This window comes from Tetrahymena thermophila (assembly GCF_000189635.1).
Source record: "Tetrahymena thermophila SB210 genomic scaffold scf_8254670, whole genome shotgun sequence".
Classification (NCBI taxonomy): Eukaryota; Ciliophora; class Oligohymenophorea; order Hymenostomatida; family Tetrahymenidae; genus Tetrahymena; species Tetrahymena thermophila.
In genome coordinates, this window is record NW_002476437.1 from 142,426 (window position 1) to 159,235 (window position 16,810).

A 16,810-nucleotide genomic window follows, 5' to 3' on the forward strand; every position below is an offset into this window, starting at 1 on the left:
TCTAGATTAGATGAAAGAATTAAAATAATAAATAAGTTTTATTTAGTTATTTTCAAAAAATATTGCAGTCCTAAGGATCTCCTCCCATCATGTTTGGCATACCTTGAAATCCAGGTTGTTATTATTGTTATTGTTATGGTTATGGTTATGTGAATGCTGCAAAAGGAGACTCGCCTCCAAATGCATTAATCAAAGGCTCAGGAGGTTATCCATATTCTTGCATTTCTTCAAACTTTGCAATCATTTTATCTTTATTATTAGGTTCTTTTTATACTATCTCTAAGATTTCGTCAATGCATTTTTATTGCTTTTAATATCTTTCTTTATCTTCAGCGGTTAGCTTATCTTTATTTTATTCTAAATACTCTTTGTACTTCTTTTGAGAATCTACTAATGGTTCCTCCAAAATATCCTTATCCATAAATTCTTGGAGCAAATGATTTGCAAGGGCATCATACTCGGGATTGTCTTCGAAATTTTTAAACATATCTCCAAATTGATTTTAAAATGCGTTAAAATCAGGCATCTAACCACCTTAAAAGTCATTTCCTTACTAATTCTATGCATTACCTGGTTATTGACCTTCTCCTGGTACATTCAAATTCATTCCCTAAAACATTTATCCTAACATTTAATTCATAAATTGCATTCCTTTTCCTCCATCTTCACCCATTTCTTTCATAAATTATTCGTATTCTTGTTTCATATTGGGATCGATATCATCTTCACCTATTTTACATAATTTTTATTTTTGCATTTTTGATTTATCACTATTTAAATAATTACCTTATTAACTTCTTTCGTCTTGAGTAATATTTAATGGATCATCATCTCCCTCATCTAAAGCAGCATCTAAATCATCTATTTAAGCTTCTTTCTTTTCGCTGGCTTCAGTGGTGGGTTTGTTTTGGACTTCCTTAATTTCTTCTTTCTAATCACTCATTTTTTTTTTTAATACTAATTTTATACTATTTATTTCTTTCTTTTCTTTTTTGCTCTTATCAAAAAACAAATAATATATCTTTGATATTTAACTATATAAACTCTTTATATTATTATTAATCGAGAAAAGCTTAATACATCATTAACTTAAAAATTAAGCGAACTTAAATTCGTAATAGGTGTACTAATGAGATAGTTTATTTGTTAAAAGCTCATAAATTTAATTCAATTTTTTCGTAAATTACGCCATTTAAAAAAGTAAAGATTCTAAAGTATAAAAGTAAAATCAATTACCATTTAACACACATAATTGATTGATTTTTAAAATTATTAGAATAAAATAATGTGCCAATTTATTAATTTCTTTTAGAATATAGTATGGAACTTTCAGATTAATTTTGAAAAATTTCTATTATTTTAATTTGATTAAATTCAAAAAATATTAATAAATTCTATTAAAAAATTATTTAAAAGTATTTGTTTGCTTTATTTGTTATAAGGAATAGAAAAATAAAAACCATATAAAATCTACTTTCTATATCTTGCTTGTTAGGTTTTGTAAATCTATTTCAAATTTGTAAAAAAATATTATTTTTAATTGTTGATTGAGCTAATTTTGATAAAAAATTATTGTTAAAAAATAATTAATTTAACATATTTTAAGTATTTTAAATTCTGAAATATAAAAATTTCAAATAAATTTAGATGATAAATACCACCACTCTATTTAATTACTAGTCATCAAGAAAAATATTAGATCAATAGTAAAAAAAATATAGTTTTGTAAAAAAAATTAATCAATAACTTCAACCAATATAAATTTAGATAGAATAAAGCTTACAATTCACCATACTCAAAAAAAGGATTATAATAATAAAAGATGTCAGACTTAACATTAGACGCTAAATAGTAGTTCTTATATGATGAAATAGTTATGTAGGGTTACAATGCAGATGATTTTGCAGAGTTTATTAATAAAGAAAGCAAGCATGGTATGTTATTGATTATCTTTGATTATTAAAACATGTGTAATATCAAATATTAAATTTACTCATTTAAATGAACACATAGGTATGAATATAGAATATACAACATTTACAGAGCTTTAAAGGGTAAAATATATTTTAAAAGGATGTATCTCATGAAAAGTAATTTTTTATTTGAATTTATAAAAAGATTGTTTAGAAATACAAACAAACTCACAATAGTATAAACTAAATTTCAAGCAATTAGAGCTAGTATGACTTTAATAGCCACAGTGAAACTGCAAATCACAATGGCAGTACAAGTAATGAAAATAAATCATTGGACCCTTTTGATAGCTCACATTATGAGTAAAAGTATACAAAAAAATTTAGGGAAAACACATTAGGAATAAAAGATGAAAAATTAAACACTCAATCTAAAGAAGAAAAGCAAGAAGGCAAAAGTACTTAATAATATATTTTTAGTAAGAGAATTTTTTATGAAGAATAATTTATTCATTAAAAGGTAAAGAGTAGTGTGTTTCAAATGATGGAAATAAGTAACATGAATAACAAACTCTTTCTGCTAAAGAAGAAAGCTAATTGATTGTGATAGTAATAGATATTTTTTTTTAGTTCTTTATAATTAAAATAGATAAGCTGCATAGTATTAATGAAAAATCTGTTTTTTAAAAAAAGTCAAAATATGGATTAAGTGAAGCTCCTTATTTTAGAGAAATTGATTGCTTGAAAGAAATACCTATGATTAATTTTTATAGCAAAGTTGTTATAGACGTTTGCGAGTAATTTATTAGTATTAAATACATATATATAGAAAGTATATTTTTATTTTTATGGACATAGACCTGAAAAAGTTTAAGGAGGACTATTTGGATTCACTGCAGGTTATTTAACCTACAAAATAGTTGTAAAACCACATAATTGGGAAGTTAGAAGAAAGAATAGCGACTTTAATATGATAAGAGAAATTTTACAGAGAATATATCCTGGAAAAATAGTAATTAATTATTAATATATTTAAGCTTTTAATTCATAACTAAAAATGGCTAAAAAATGAATGTTGAAATAGCCTTTAAATATAATAATTTTTTTTAATTATTTTTATTTTAATTAAAGCTTCCACCTTTAAAGAATAAGAGAAATATTAGCAGTGATAAATATGGAATCGAAAAATAAATGAGATATTTATAAATGTTTTTAGAAGATCTTAACAGAGATGATGAAATTTGGGCTAATGAATACCTGATTTCTTTTTTGAGTGAAAGAAACCCTGATAAGTTGTTAAAAAAGTTTAAAGAGGCTGAAAAAATATAATTATAAAGAAGTTTTAAAACCCATAGTAATATGGAAGGTAAAATAAAGGTATAACTGACAAACTCAAATTATTTGTTTGCAGAGGAGTCTACTAAATTTGTGGATAATGCGAGCTCTATTTATACAAAGTATAATTTTAAATTATTTTTTATTAATAAGAATTTTAAACTAGCGTGAGAACAATAAACGTGCTTTGCATTTTTTATCAGATAAATATTATCTAGAAATAATTATTGATGTAACTTAGAAAAATTAATACAATCTATTTATAACGGCAAATAGAAGAACCAGCCTTAATAATTTCTATAAGAATAAAAAATAATTATCCAATAGCCAATTCAAATTTAAAATTTATTTCTTCAATAGAAATGAGTAAATGTAACTCAAATTTTACAAGCTATTAATACTTTTAAAATTATGAATTTTTACTGATATTAATCTTAGCTTTTATTAAGTTATCATAAACAAAGATAAATACATTTTTTAGTTTCAATAGAATTTTCATCCTTTGAAGGCACTAAAAAAAATACTTAAAAATAGATAAATAAAATAGCAATTCAAAAACTTAAAATAAAAAAATAAGAGACCTCCAATTAAATTTTGTTTAATCACTGTTCAAATAAATTGCTAGCTAATTTTTAAAAATAAAAATTAAACTAAATGTCAATTCTTTCAATGAGCTATTATAATCTTAAAAATTAAAACGTTTACTAGTTAGAATTAAATAGATTTAATTATTAAAAAGGATTAAAAATTTGTGCAGGACTCTCAAGCAAGATTTTGAAAAAACTTCAGAAACAATGTTTAGCTTAGGAGAACTATTTCATTAATTGTTCTCTCATTTTAATGACTTTGATAATAAGATTATTGAAAAAAAGGTAAATAATATTTTTTATATTTTATTATTAACAATTTTTTATTGTTGATTCATTAATGGCTAAATTAAATTAAATTGCAAATACAAACTCAAATATGAAATAAATTTCTTTATTATTAGTAAGAAAATTAGAAGCTAAAAGATTGCTACGTAAACTTAAATAATCTCATGATGACTTGGGGAAATTTGATGTAAAATTAAGTGAAATAAGTGCATGAAAATATGTGTTTCCTTTTCAAATATGGAGAGAAAGAAATGGAGTAATACAAATTTAGTTTAAAGCAATTAGCAGAAGAAGAAAGTTCGTATTTTAAATATAAGCAAAGGCTTAACGCAAAAAAAGAAAAGCTTTTTTCACTTGGTAATCAATTATTTTATTTATTATTAAACAACCTGTATTGGGATTTTAATTAACTTAAAGATTTCTTAATTACGTCCAAATTAACTAATTATTTTTACTTTACTATATAGGTGATATATCTAAATGGGAGATTGGTCCTAATATTCATTTCTAACCAGACAATATCATTAACAATAAGCAATTAGCCTTTAAAATCATGTGCACTAAAGTATTTATTATAAATATTAAAAAGCAATGCCTAACTTAACCTTATTTTTGAATATTTAGGAAACAATTTATGAGAACCACCTAAAGGATTATTTTGCATTTTACTGTGAATCAATTTACTAAAATCTTAGTAAAGGATTTTAAAAAAAAGCAAATGACTATTCTAAATTTTTTGAATAGTTTAGCCAATCGCAGCTTAAAAATATAGAAGAGGTAAATAATTTGTTTAATATGTTCTTTTATCAGATTTTTAGGTGAAAATTGAATTTGAACTCATCTTTAGTTTTATTTTAACAATGACAAATACTTTTTTAGATTAAAAAAAAATTTTTGATTTAGATAAAAACTTGATAAAAAATATGCCTGAAAAAAAAAATATTTTTGGAAATTTTGATTGCATTTTTAAGTTACCTTTTTACTTAATTTCACAATTTCAAAGTATAAAGGCTAAAAGAGGAGCCTGGTTCCTCCTATTTGCAATCTATTTTAGCATAAACTATTTTTGCTTACGAATTAGCCTTATTAAAAAATTAACTATTTAATTCTTTCCAAATTAACAGTTTAAAATCTGTTAAGCCACTGAATATATTTTTTAAATAAATTAAGAACATTTATCAGCCTATTTTAATTAATATTAATTGTATATTTATAGATTAGTAATCTTTGGAAAGAAATTCAAAACTAATATAAGCTGGATGATGTAATACATTAGGGTACAAGCGCTAGCTAAAAATCTTCAACATCTGTAAACGAAAAACAAGAAATTTTAAAGCATATTTTCCCTCCCAAATTTTATTGAAAACATTATCAAATAAATATACAAATATAAATTATTATTTATTTATTGTCTTAGTTAAAGTAAATTATATAATTGAATGTAAATAAACTGTAATTTAAAACTAAAAAAAATTAACATATTGTTTCTAAATTCCCTTTATAGTTTTTTAAATGATTTAATTAAAAAGCAACTCTGTCTTTTTTAGGTAAGTTGATTAATTATTTTGATTGAGGCTTAAGAATAAATCACCATTTTTTCAAGTTTTTTACAAAAATGTGATAAATATTTTAAATATTACGATTAAAATATCACATTTTATAAAATTTAATATTACTTGTTTGGATATTTAAAAATTTCTCATCATAAAAACTAAAATTTATTAGACAACATTTAATTTAAAAATGTCAGCCAGCTTTTATAATGTAAGAATTTATTATACATAAAATTATTACTTGAATTTATTTTAGTATTTTACAATAGCTTACCTTTAATTTAAATTTTTATATGGTTGTATAAGTTTTTATTTTCATTTCTAAATGAATGTTGATGATGATGAAATAAATAATTATTATCTATTTATAAACCAGCCAGCTATTTTATTTAATTGATTATATAAACTGCTTTGCTTTTAATATTGTAAACATTTAAGAAAGAACAAAGAAATAATAATTAAATTAATAAACTTTTGGAACACTAAAAGTAATTAAATCTTGAAAAATAAAACAAATCACCTGAAGCTAATAAATATGGATATGTAAGAAAGCAGCGAACAAGAGTTTTATAATGATGAAACACTTTTAGAGGCGTTGACTTGTGAAGAAATTCTAGATAAATACTAAAAATCTCTCAAGTCAAACTCAATCAAGCTTATTCTAAGTCATTTTAATGATTTTATGCTCTAAGATGGTGATTAAATAGTTATTGAATCCCTTAACAGTGATTCTAAGACTAAAAAAATCTCTTAGATTAGAAAAGAATTTATCTCCTTTATGAAAGATAAAAAATTCAACTAAAGGACCTTCTTATCAATCTTTAAGAGCTAACGCTTTTAAAAGCACTTCTAATACTATCTATCTTACTATTCCTCTGATATTATCTACCAGAAAAACCAAAAAGATGCTTTTAGTAATGCTGTTGTTATACACTTCTTTAAAAGGTGTTTTTCAATCCCTAAACTCATCAACTCCATGAAACTCTACAAAAAAAACAAAGACAAATGATATAATTAGCAATCAATTTACAATTAATTCCAAAATTTAACCAATCCCTTATTTTAGCCAAAAAACTAATTTTAAAATGATTTAATATTCATAATCTATAAATCCTTTATTTTTCTCAATTATTAATAACATCAACCAACCCTTTCTAATCAAAACCTATTAACCAATCTTTTAATAATCAAATTTGTATTTTTTATCTAATTTTTTATGGTATCTAACTTTAACTTTTTTAGTAATTTTAATTTAATAAAAAATTATTACGTTTTATTATTAATAAAAAATAAATTATAATAAGTTAAACACATACACTTTATTGATCCTTTTTTGCTTACCTAATAATTTATCTAAAACTTCTTTCAAATATAATAAAAAAACTCTTTTCTTATTATTGATTATCATAAATTTATTTACATCAATCTAAAAACTTAACTTTTGCTCTATGTTTGAGCTTGATAATTAATAATAACATCTAAATAGATAAAACATTCAACACTTTGTGACATTTAAAAATAATATTGAAAATAAAAATAGTTAATTAAGGAGATACCTTCAAATGTTTAATTTTAGAAGGGTTTGTTTTTATAATTTTAGTAATTTTTTGAAAGCTTAATTTCTAAACTTTCAGAAAATAAATTTTTTGCATTGCTTGCTTATAATACTAACTACGATCAATAAATCATTTTTATTTTTTATTAAATATATTTTTCTATTCAAAGCATTCACTAACACTTGGTTGTTTTAATTTAAATTCCTCAAACTTTTAAAATCATCTGATAATTCCTAACCTGAAATTATATTTAATTTAATTAAATATTTATTTGAATTTATCTATCTATTTATTTTTTGAGGCTTAGAACTCTGTTTATTACAGCTTTGAAGCGAATTTTAAGACAACTTCTTTCAGTAAATGTAACATTTTGTATCATTATCACATGCTGTCAAGACAATATATTTAATCAAATGATAGAAAATTTGAATATACTATTAAAATTTATGTAATGAATAATTTTAAGAAAATAAATACAGTATAAAATTTTTAAATGCTGCATAAGTACATATTCATAATTATTATTGAATAAAAATATGGATCTTATAAATTATATTAATTTTCAAGAATAATTATGATTTTAAGGTTGATTTTATCTTCCTTATAATAAACAAAGAAATTACTAATAAATAAAATGACAAATTAATGAAGCAGTTTTTATAAATCTTATTTTTTATTATGTTTTTTATTCAAATATTATTTTATTTTTAGATTTTTTGTGTAAATTATCTTTTTTTTTTGATATTTATATCTATAAATACAATCCTATTTTAAATAAAAGTTTGAATTTTTGTTAAATTATTTATAAATTCTACATAATCTTTGTTTAAAATATATTAAAAAATATTTAAATTTGTAAATTTTTGCCTAGTCCAACTAATTAATATTTTAAAATTGTAATTATTTTATCTTTTTTTAGAATTAAAAGGAGAAACAATATATTAGGTAATTGTCTAATAAATAAAAATAATTTTATAAAAGCAAATATTTCATAACTAATAATTATTTATGAGAAACATATTATCAAATATAATAAAACTAATTTATAAATTCTACTTATTATACTTAAAAAAAAACAAGCTAATAGATGATGGCAACTACAAAAAAATGAGCTAAAATTTCAAATTTAATATAAATTTTATTCAGGATTTACTTCAAGAAATTTCTTTTATAGAATTTAACTCTGAATATAATGTGGCTCTAGCCAAAATACTTACTTAATTAATATTAAAGCCATTTTTTTGTATGTTTTTTAGTCAATTTTTGATAAATAATGATACATTTTTATATCTCAAATTGTAAATTTTATACAACATGTCTACCTAAATTGCATAATGGTGATATTTTATGAAATAACTATATTATTAGTTGATATACTTAAGCACTAAGCATAAGTCTATAACATGGATAGTCAATTTTCTTATAGATTTACTGAATTTAGATACTTTTAAGTTTATATTTGATTGAAATTAGTTATGTTTGTTTTTAAATAAATTGTTTCTAACAAGGATAATTAAAAATACACCAAATCAACAACTATAAAATAGAAAGTTAGAGAAGATTTTTTTTTCTAAATCCTTCTCAATTCTTACAAATATTAGATTTCTATCAAGTATAAAATTTTTCTATTTTTTTTAATTTAAATGTTCATTTGATTCAGATTACTAATTTACTATTTAATAGTGAGGAAGAAAGTAGGAAATAACAAAAATTTTTGGCTACATAAGGTAATTTAATATTTTTTTGCAATTAATTCTGATATTTTATAATTATGCTATTGACGGTGAGATATAATTTTTTTCTAGCTGCATGTTTATAATAAAAAATGCTTTGTAATACTATTTTTAAAATCACTGACGCATTTTAGAGTGGATAAAGGTATTTTATCTTTTAACTAATTAAATCGCCTTATAAAAAGTTATTTAAAGTAAGTAAGAATCTGTAAACTAAAACTGTAATTGAAGAAACAAATTGTCTGATGTTGTAAATTTTAATGATCAGTTTTATCGTTTATTCACAAATTTAATATCCCAAAAGTAAAAATCTAAATAATCAGTATTCTTGCATTGTTATTTTAAATGTTCAAATAATTATATTTGAGTAAAGATGATTCAAAGTTAATTATAATATGGAAATTAATTTAATAAAATATTTAGGCTTTTTTGATAAATTAATTAGACGAAAGCAATCACTTACTTGTAATTAGAAGTTAATTAAATTATCTGCACCAAAAAATATAATTCTTATTATAAATTGATAGCAAATTCTTTGTCTTATTTTTAAATCATCAATATTTTAAATAGTTACAAATTTTGTCAATTATTATAAAAAAGGACTGATTATTTTGTAAAAGAATACTTAAATTATTTTTTATTTCAATAAAAAATTGAATTTAAACTACCTTTGAGCAATTAAAATTTATTTTAAGGCTCTATTTTATTTAAAAAAATGATTTTGTTTTAAAGTTATTACAATTAGATGAGCTAGTCAATTTAGATTTGATTTGAGAGGTCTGTCGGGGTATATAATTTCTTTTAATTATTAAATAAAATTTCTTCAATTTTGTTAATATCTTATTCTTTTCTCCCTTAATTAAGTTTACAAGAAGATATTTTTGCAAAATATAATTTTTTTCATTTATTTATACATTAGATAGATATTACTAAAGAAGAATCGGAGTTATTATTTCTAGATTATTGAATTATTGTGCTATTGTTTGAAAAAGAAGATATATAAAATCATTAATAATAAATAAAATTCCTTTTTACACAATTTTATAAATTCCTTTACATTAATAACTTTTATAGACAAAAAAATATTAAATGATTATTTAATAACCACTTTCAAGATGCGTGTTTTTGACCTTGTAGAAGCATCTATGAAAAAAATTCTACAAATAGGTGTTAGTTTATTTGATTGAAATTAACGAAAATAAGTAAGTTTTAAAGTTATTTTACAAAGAAAAAAAAATTCTTAGGAGTATAAATGGACAAAAAGATGGACGAGGTATTAATTTTTGTAAGTATTATTATTTGGCTACGAAACTTAACTAGTTAATCAGCCTTACCTTATTACAAAATATAATATGACTAATAAAAAGTGAAAGTAGTGATTAGAAACAATAATATAATAAGTGGTAAAGAATATCAGCTTAGAAGAAATTACAAGTAAAAAAACACTTTGCTTTAATTTAATGTGTTATCTCTCAGAAATAAATAAATTAATTAATAAATAACATATGAGTGAATTGATTTTTTCTATGCAAAATTTAATTAAATTTAGTAATGAAAGTAGGGTGGGAGATAATGTTAATTAATCTAATTTGTCTTAATCTAGTCTGACACTTAATTAATTGTTACAATATTCAATTTTACAAATTATAATTTATTGATTAATCAGTTATACCCAGGTAAATTAATTTCTGCACCTTTGTCTAATGATCAATTTCCTTTTTACAGTTTAATATAGATTTTCTTTTTAGTTTTTTTAAAAATTCATATACAAATTATACCAACCAAATTTATTATTTTCATGAAAACTCATCATCCTAATATCTGCATACCCTCTTTTGATTTGTAATATTAGTCTGTAAAAGGATTCATGACTAATTTATTTTGGTTAACTGTTTAAGATATGGCGCTTTTAAAAAAGAAGCAAAAGAAATGTATTGCAATAATTATGCTTTAATTTGAGTTAAGAATTACACTGAGGTTAATAATTAATTTAGGTTATGGTCCCACTCAAATCTAACTAATTTAAATTGCACGCAAATAATTTTCTTCTAATTACCATTGAGGGAATATAGGCTAGAGTAACAAAGCTTTTCTCTCTTTAAATATTGATGTTGACAGTAGTCTTTTAATAAAAATATAATAATTAAAAACATAAAAAATAATATAAAAAACTCACATCAAACACTTTGCAAAAAAATATAAAATGAGTTCTCAAAATCTAGAAATCTTTGAGGAATAAACTTTGAAAATGAAGATCGATGAGTCGCTATAATAACACTAAGAGCTGAACGACGAAGAAATTCTCAACAGATACTAAAAGGTTGTGAAATCTAATAGTATCAAGACGATTCTTTATCACTTTATTGATTTTATGAAATCAAGCGGAGATGACATCATCATTGAAGCTCTAAGCAAAACTAAAGATAAATCAATCTCCCAAATACGTAAAGAGTTCTCCTCATTCATAAAACAAAAGAAACTAAACCAATAGACTTTCCTCGCTTTATATAATAGTTCAAGATTTAGTGCTCATCTTGAATATTATCTTAATTATTACTCAATTGACGTTATTATACTAAATAACATGAAATATTACGAAAGTCACATTCTTTGCCTAGTCTTTTTCTAAAGATGTTTTGCAAACAAAGAATTAATTAATTTTATCAAAACCTATAAAAAAAATAATAATCAATTCTGATAACAACAAACAAAAAAATAGCAAAGATATTCAGTTTTTCTTTGAACGAACTGCGTCTTTGCTTTTAAATTATTAAATACGAACAATTTTTTCTTTATTCTTTAATTGAAACAAATATAAATAGTAATAAATATTATATTCAAATAAAATAGTAATCAATGAGATTACGAAAAATAAACAAATAAACCATATAAATAAATTATATAAATAAACAAACAATTTTCAAGATATTATATACAAAAAATGAGTAGTTGCTTATAGTATACAAAAAATAATAAATTATTAAATAAATATATATATCATAATCAATATATTTACATCTTTAATTGTTCTTACTCTACTTTACTTCTTTATCTTTAGTTATTTGTTAACTTTGGATATTATCATAAATACCTTATTTTCATTTAAATATTACTTGCTTATACCTTCGCTAATTAATTTCATCTACTTATAGAAGAAAAAAAATAGTAAAATTAATTAAAAAAAGCGACTTATCTCCTAGCGATCTGACGACTTAATTTATTAATTCAGTTTATGAGAAAAGAATAGCTTAGATCTAACCCAAAAAAGCCAAAATTTTACAAAATATATTATTTTATATTATACCATCAGATATGCTTTTGTTAGATTGTTAAAAGAAGCGACTTTCTTCGAACTTTATAAGTATATTTAGAATTAAAAGTAATTGCATTTTCTATTGATTCAATTATGCCAAAAATATTAAAATAGAGTTTATTTAAAAAATGCAAATCATTATTCAAAAAATAGATTTTAATTTGCCAAATTATTAAAGTTGGTCATTTAAAAAACATTTTGTATGGAGTATTAATTAAATTTACCACCATTTAACCAATATTTTAGACAATAATCCATTTTTAGACTTTAATCTTACAATAAAATAATAAACTTCATTAACACTTAAAATAAGCACTATTTTGGGCTAAAATGTATTTTTTCAAATAATTGAATAAAGCCTAGCTCAACAAAAGGTACAAGTTTTGAATTTATTTATTTATGAATCTAGTAAATTTAAAAAACATTTTAAGATTTTGCATTCCGTTAGAAATTTAAGCTTGATTTTGTTATTTGTAAATAAAAACATGTAAAGAGACTACCCAACCTTACTAAAAGAATAGAAATATTTTAAAATTTGCTTGGTTTTATTGATCTAAAAGACTAAAGCTGCTTTAAAATGTACTAATCAGAATATTTTTATAAAATTACATATCTATATTTTATTATATTTATGCAATAAATCATCTTAAATTAATTAATAATTAACTTCTTCTATTTAATCTATTAAAAACATTCATAGAGCTAGTACTTTCGATACCTTCAAAATTTAATAAATTATTTAGTTTTGTTTCTTAATTATTTTTAAAAGAAACCTTGTTTTAATTTAAATCTTATCTTATAATTTTGCTTTCTTTAAATTTGAAATTATATTAACAGATTGCTCTAATTTTTCTCTCACTATTAATTTTTTAAATTTAATACCTTTTCTTAATTCTATTTGAATTTGATAAGCACACAATTAATAATTTAATTTGATAGAAATTCACCACAATTTCCTTCCTTTCTCTATTAATTTTAAAATCAGGATAATTATTACACCATTTTAAAGCAAATTTAGTTTAAATGGACTAAATAAAGACTTCATTACTCTGAAATTTTCTGATTCTATGTATTCTCAACTCTTCTGAATTCCAAATTAAATATTTTAATAGAGGCATTTTTTCCTTTTCTTATTATTTGATATTACAAATAAATTAAATAGATTTATTTGATGATGCAAATTGAACCAAGAATTCTAAGAAAAGAAAAGTATCAAAATATATATATATATATTGCTTTAATAAGAATTTGTAGCCCTTTTCATTAATTTGATGCATGTATAAAATGATAAAAGTTAATTAACTGACTATAATTAAAGACATTTAAAATTAAATTTATGTTTATGGATAAATAATATAAACATGAATTTTTAAGATAAACACATAAATCTTAATTTTACTTGCATATAAATCTTGTAAAAACATTAATATATCAATAAACATCTTATTTGTTCTATCATCAACAAATTAAAATAAGAAATAGTAAATACTTACATGCTTAATAATGTAATTTTCAAAATTCAAAACCATCATGGCTTAAAATTTTTTATTACTTTCTTTAGCTCGAACAGTTTTTTGCTTATTCTTAATAACCAAATTAAATGTATCAGTCAAAAAGCTATTTAATCAAAAACTCTAAAGAAATTGTATAAGTACCACTTGGTCTTACATTAATTACTACTTTTTGAAACATAAGTTTCATTTAAATTTTTATTGCAAGAGTGTTCATCATTAAGTACTTTTCGATGATAGCATGTATTTAGAATCTAGAAATTTCTTAATTACTATATTTTGCATGCTTAAAAAATTGACTTTATATTTAAATCATACTTTGATTTTATTTTTAGGATTTTTATTATCAGGATATTTTTGTTACAATACAAAAATCTGAAATTTTTTTCAGCTAAATTTATATTTTTCTCAAAAAGATACTTTCCACAACACTTTTTTAGAAAACTTTTATTATTAGCTGAAATATCAATAATACCCACTGCTCTAATCAAAGTATATTTATTTATTACTTAATTGACTTGTGAGTTTTTGAAATTAACTTATTTATTTATTTCTCCTTTCTGTATGTTTTTTAATTTACATTTTTTAATTTACAATTTTTATTTCATTAATAATGAGGACATATTTTTAGTAATTAACTTTTATATTTTTCAAGCTTTTTAAGTCATTTTATTTAAGAAAAATTAAATATTGTTAAAAATTTTTTTATATTTTACTTTTCTTTCTAATTAATTATATTTTAATTTGTTCAATATTAATTATTTATTTATTTTTTTTCATTTTAGAAAATAAATATTTTAAAATAATTCTAAGCAAAAAAAAATATTTTAGAAAAAATTAAATACTCATCAAAAAACCAAATAAAAACAACAGTTTAATTAATTATTTCAGATAAATTTATTCTTATTAAAATATTATTTAAAAAAAAAATATTTTGGAGTTCATTATTCTTCATAATTATTAAAATTAAAATTTTTAATTTAATTTAAAATAAAGTAAAAGGTTATTTAATTTTTTATATTAGCCATTTTATATTAATTAATAACAATTAAAATTTTTGGATAGGCAAGATTCCATATCAATAAACAAAAAAAGTGAAATTATAAAAAATGTTTTTTGTTAATGACTACTCAACAGTAAGCGCCCTAAAAATAAGATCTATCTGCATTACTATCTGACAGCCAACACTTCTATAGTGAAATATACAAGTATTATGACTCTTAAAGCTCCATACATCTTATGTGCCTGCTTGATTTCTGACAAAGACTAAGGAGTTAAAATCTAATTTTCTCAAATGACCGTTCCTCACATAAATTCAAAATTTTACTATTCTACCTAATACTGATGTAAGATTTGAAGGATATGGCTTATATTTCAAAACTCTCATGCTGGCCACCTAAGCCTATCTAGAATCACAAATACAATAATATATTGGCAGATGTCTTAACTTATATTAGAGTTGACTTAATGAAGATTTATATGTACCATACAGTGATATTATTTATTTTATTTTAATAAAGATTAATTAGAAACATATCAATCCTTAATTAATTACACTTATGGAGCTATCTCTTAGGTTTTTAGAAAAAAATTCCAACTCGCAAATTTTATTAATTTCCCTTATATAATTTATAAAACAATTAAATTCATATAATTAGTTTTTTCCTACCTATAAATTAATTGATAAAATGATAAATTAAACTTTTTAATTTAGAAAATATCTCAAAATTAAAAAAACTTAGTAAAATATAAATGAATAAGTTATATGCAAGAATAAATATTAATCAATATTATCTGTTGTGGAAAATATTTTTATTTCTTAATTTACTTAAATATGTTTGTTGCCTTTAAGCATTAAGACATTCAAATAAAAAAAATATAATTTAATAATTACTAATATAATTCTAATATAAAAAAGAAAAAATAAAAGTTTACCTACAAGAAGCTGGGGTGAATTAATATTAATTTTACATACTCAGTTTAAAATCAGTTAATAATTGAATCCTTAATAATGATTAAAATAGTTAAATTTTAACTAAATTATTTTATTTTAACTTTTTAAATTAATTATTATAAATTTTTTTAAATAAAATTTTAAACTACTCATACATAGCAAATAAAACACTTTATCTCCAAATTTAATCATTTAATTTTACTAGGAAAAAACAAAAAATTTATTAAATTTATGAAATATTATTTAATCCTTATTTTTTTGTGTTTATTAAAATAAAAATTAAATAATAATTTTAATAGATTTGCTAAAAATTATCTATATTTTAATTAATTGATTCTTTTTTTTTGAGATTAAATTTGTAATCTCTTTCTAATTTTTACAATATAAAATTAAATTTAGAAAGACAAATAAGAATAACTGCTCAATTTAAATGCCTTAATAAATCGATTATTAAATTGATTATAAAAAAAACTTAATTTTTAATTGAAATTATTAAATTTATTAAATATTACTATAATAGGAGACATTTAAATCTATAATTTTATTAATTCAATTTTTTTATTTTTTATGATTAAATTTAAATCTTAGAAGATTTGATTTAAAGTATAAATAATTTTAAGCTCTTATCAAATTCAAGACCAATATTGAAGTATTAAGATATTATGAGTTAAGAATTTCTAAAGTTCATAAATCTAAATATTCTGGCTGAAAAAATGAAAGAGATAATTTAAAAATATTTCCTATTCATTAGATTGGGTTATAAATGTAGAACAATTCAAAATTTTTTACATATAATTTACATGACTAATTCAAAGATTTGTTATTTTAAAATATTTAAAAACATATTAAAAAATCTGAAAAGTAATAAAATTTTCTTTTTTGAAACATATAAAATTGTTTTTTTAATTTAATAAAAATTAATAATAATTAAAAAACATAATAATAAGATCCTCAAAAACAATAATAAAAACTTATCTAAAAAAGCATAATCCCCTATAGTCTAGCAGGTTAGGATAGAAGGTTTTCACCCTTCAGACCCGGGTTCAAGTCCCGGTGGGGGAATATTT

General features: G+C 21.0%; 5 protein-coding genes across 5 annotated transcripts; 4 read left to right on the forward strand and 1 right to left on the reverse strand. All coding sequences in view use genetic code 6, as the record gives it.

Annotated features, from left to right (window-relative positions):
- Positions 1–52: 52 nt before the first annotated feature.
- On the reverse strand, positions 53–1,075 carry TTHERM_00770810 (Pex19 family protein; the record flags this gene model as incomplete). Its single annotated transcript, XM_001013873.3, has 2 exons — positions 787–1,075; positions 53–729 (listed from the first exon to the last, which is right to left on the reverse strand). The coding sequence occupies exons 1-2, from the start codon at positions 941–943 to the stop codon at positions 53–55; spliced, it is 834 nt and encodes a 277-aa protein (XP_001013873.2). The 5' UTR covers positions 944–1,075.
- A 572-nt stretch (positions 1,076–1,647) lies between these two features.
- Positions 1,648–5,486, forward strand: TTHERM_00770820 (PX-SNX-like domain protein; the record flags this gene model as incomplete). Its single annotated transcript, XM_001013874.3, has 13 exons — positions 1,648–1,706; positions 1,768–1,934; positions 2,014–2,054; positions 2,119–2,371; positions 2,434–2,522; positions 2,607–2,710; positions 2,772–2,925; positions 3,045–3,370; positions 3,988–4,120; positions 4,240–4,480; positions 4,591–4,688; positions 4,748–4,900; positions 5,340–5,486. 13 exons carry the CDS (start codon positions 1,648–1,650, stop codon positions 5,484–5,486), a joined length of 1,965 nt encoding a protein of 654 aa, XP_001013874.2.
- A 653-nt stretch (positions 5,487–6,139) lies between these two features.
- On the forward strand, positions 6,140–6,685 carry TTHERM_00770830 (hypothetical protein; the record flags this gene model as incomplete). Its single annotated transcript, XM_001013875.2, has 1 exon — positions 6,140–6,685. Exon 1 carries the CDS (start codon positions 6,212–6,214, stop codon positions 6,683–6,685), a length of 474 nt encoding a protein of 157 aa, XP_001013875.1. The 5' UTR covers positions 6,140–6,211.
- Positions 6,686–8,240: 1,555 nt separating this feature from the next.
- On the forward strand, positions 8,241–8,573 carry TTHERM_000770839 (hypothetical protein; the record flags this gene model as incomplete). Its single annotated transcript, XM_012797079.1, has 1 exon — positions 8,241–8,573. The coding sequence occupies one exon, from the start codon at positions 8,241–8,243 to the stop codon at positions 8,571–8,573; it is 333 nt and encodes a 110-aa protein (XP_012652533.1).
- Positions 8,574–11,168: 2,595 nt separating this feature from the next.
- Positions 11,169–11,663, forward strand: TTHERM_00770840 (hypothetical protein; the record flags this gene model as incomplete). Its single annotated transcript, XM_001013876.3, has 1 exon — positions 11,169–11,663. The coding sequence occupies one exon, from the start codon at positions 11,169–11,171 to the stop codon at positions 11,661–11,663; it is 495 nt and encodes a 164-aa protein (XP_001013876.1).
- Positions 11,664–16,810: the final 5,147 nt, after the last annotated feature.